The sequence below is a fragment of the Sinocyclocheilus grahami genome, unplaced genomic scaffold, assembly GCF_001515645.1.
Source record: "Sinocyclocheilus grahami isolate Dianchi unplaced genomic scaffold, SAMN03320097.WGS_v1.1 scaffold5318.1, whole genome shotgun sequence".
NCBI classification, from domain to species: Eukaryota; Metazoa; Chordata; class Actinopteri; order Cypriniformes; family Cyprinidae; genus Sinocyclocheilus; species Sinocyclocheilus grahami.
This window is the reverse complement of record NW_015510037.1, coordinates 11,788-12,959: the sequence shown is the minus strand read 5'-3', so window position 1 is coordinate 12,959 and position 1,172 is coordinate 11,788. Positions and strand designations below refer to the sequence as shown.

Below are 1,172 nucleotides of genomic sequence, written 5' to 3'. Positions count from 1 at the left end.
TAAAAATACAGAACCTGGATATGTCACTTAACTTCCTTTCTGGAATACCCCCCCCAGGTGTTTAATTAGGGTTGAATGTAAACTCTGCAGAGTTTGACACCCCTGACTTGGTACAACTTTTTGTATTTTCAGTAGATTTAAATGTTATTCATTTAGCCAATGCTTCCATCCGAAGCTGCTTACAAAAGTGTGCGCTTTTTAAATGTACACTCAGGCGTGTCCCCAAGACGCTGTGGCACTCATAGCAGCTACACTAAAAGCAATATAGGCACATCTAAATTTGAGTATCACTTATACCATTATAGTTTGCCCAGCCCTGAAACCGCTGTTAAGAGACTTGGCGGTATAACTTTCTGTAAAGCTGCTTTCGAAAGTTGTGTATTGTGAAAAGCGCTATACAAATTTGACTTTACTAGCGATCCAGACAGCAGAGTGTGCAATAGTGTTTTAATGAGGCTAGTTTTAAAGGTAGCTCACTTATGGTGCTTGACTGTCCTTATTAGTGACGCAAACTCTTCTCTTTTGCCTTTTGCAGTCGTCTTTGAGGATCTCGCCGTCTGTGCCCTTCCTTATGTCCGGAATGCAAAGGGATCCTTTCAAGCTAGCTCTGGGCTCTCGTATGGACCACAGCAGCTCACCTCTCACCCCACCACCCAGTTCCACCCCAAGCGGTGGTCTGTCCCACCGCTGGCCTGGTGCCTCCATCTGGCCCAACTGGGACCTAATGAAGACCCCTGAGAGCCCATTCAGCATTGAAAGAGAGGCCTGGCTTCACAGACAGGCAGCCTGTATGGCCTGTTGCGTACTACTGTAGCACATTAATTCATGTTATCCCCACCCCTTCACCTTCCCACTGGAACCTTTGAATCTCCCTTAACACTTCCCTTGAACAGATTTGTTCAACCCTGGTGCTGCTGTTCACTGTGCTGTTTTGCATCAATGCGTAATGCAGGTGTATTGCTGTTGTGCTCATCTTGTGAATTTGTGCTCTACAGCAATCAATGAAGCTACCTTCACATGGAGTGGACAGTTGCCCCCCAGACACTACCAAAATCCCATTTACTCCTGCAAGGTCTTTTTAGGAGGAGTTCCTTGGGACATCACTGAAGGTAGAAGGAACACTTGTCCTTATTAGGACTAAGTTTGTAATAACTGCATTCTACACTACACCT

At 45.5% G+C, this 1,172-nt stretch overlaps 1 protein-coding gene across 1 annotated transcript in view; it reads left to right on the top strand.

The window, feature by feature from the left end:
• Positions 1-503: 503 nt before the first annotated feature.
• The window catches only part of LOC107577171 (cytoplasmic polyadenylation element-binding protein 1-like), a gene marked incomplete at its 5' end in the record, with an annotated part of 6,123 nt that continues 5,454 nt past the window's right edge, over positions 504-1,172 (top strand). Inside the window, 2 exons of the mRNA XM_016263274.1 lie at positions 504-788; positions 996-1,109. Coding sequence (XP_016118760.1) covers positions 504-788; positions 996-1,109 — 399 coding nt within the window. The remainder of the gene's footprint in view (positions 789-995; positions 1,110-1,172) is intronic.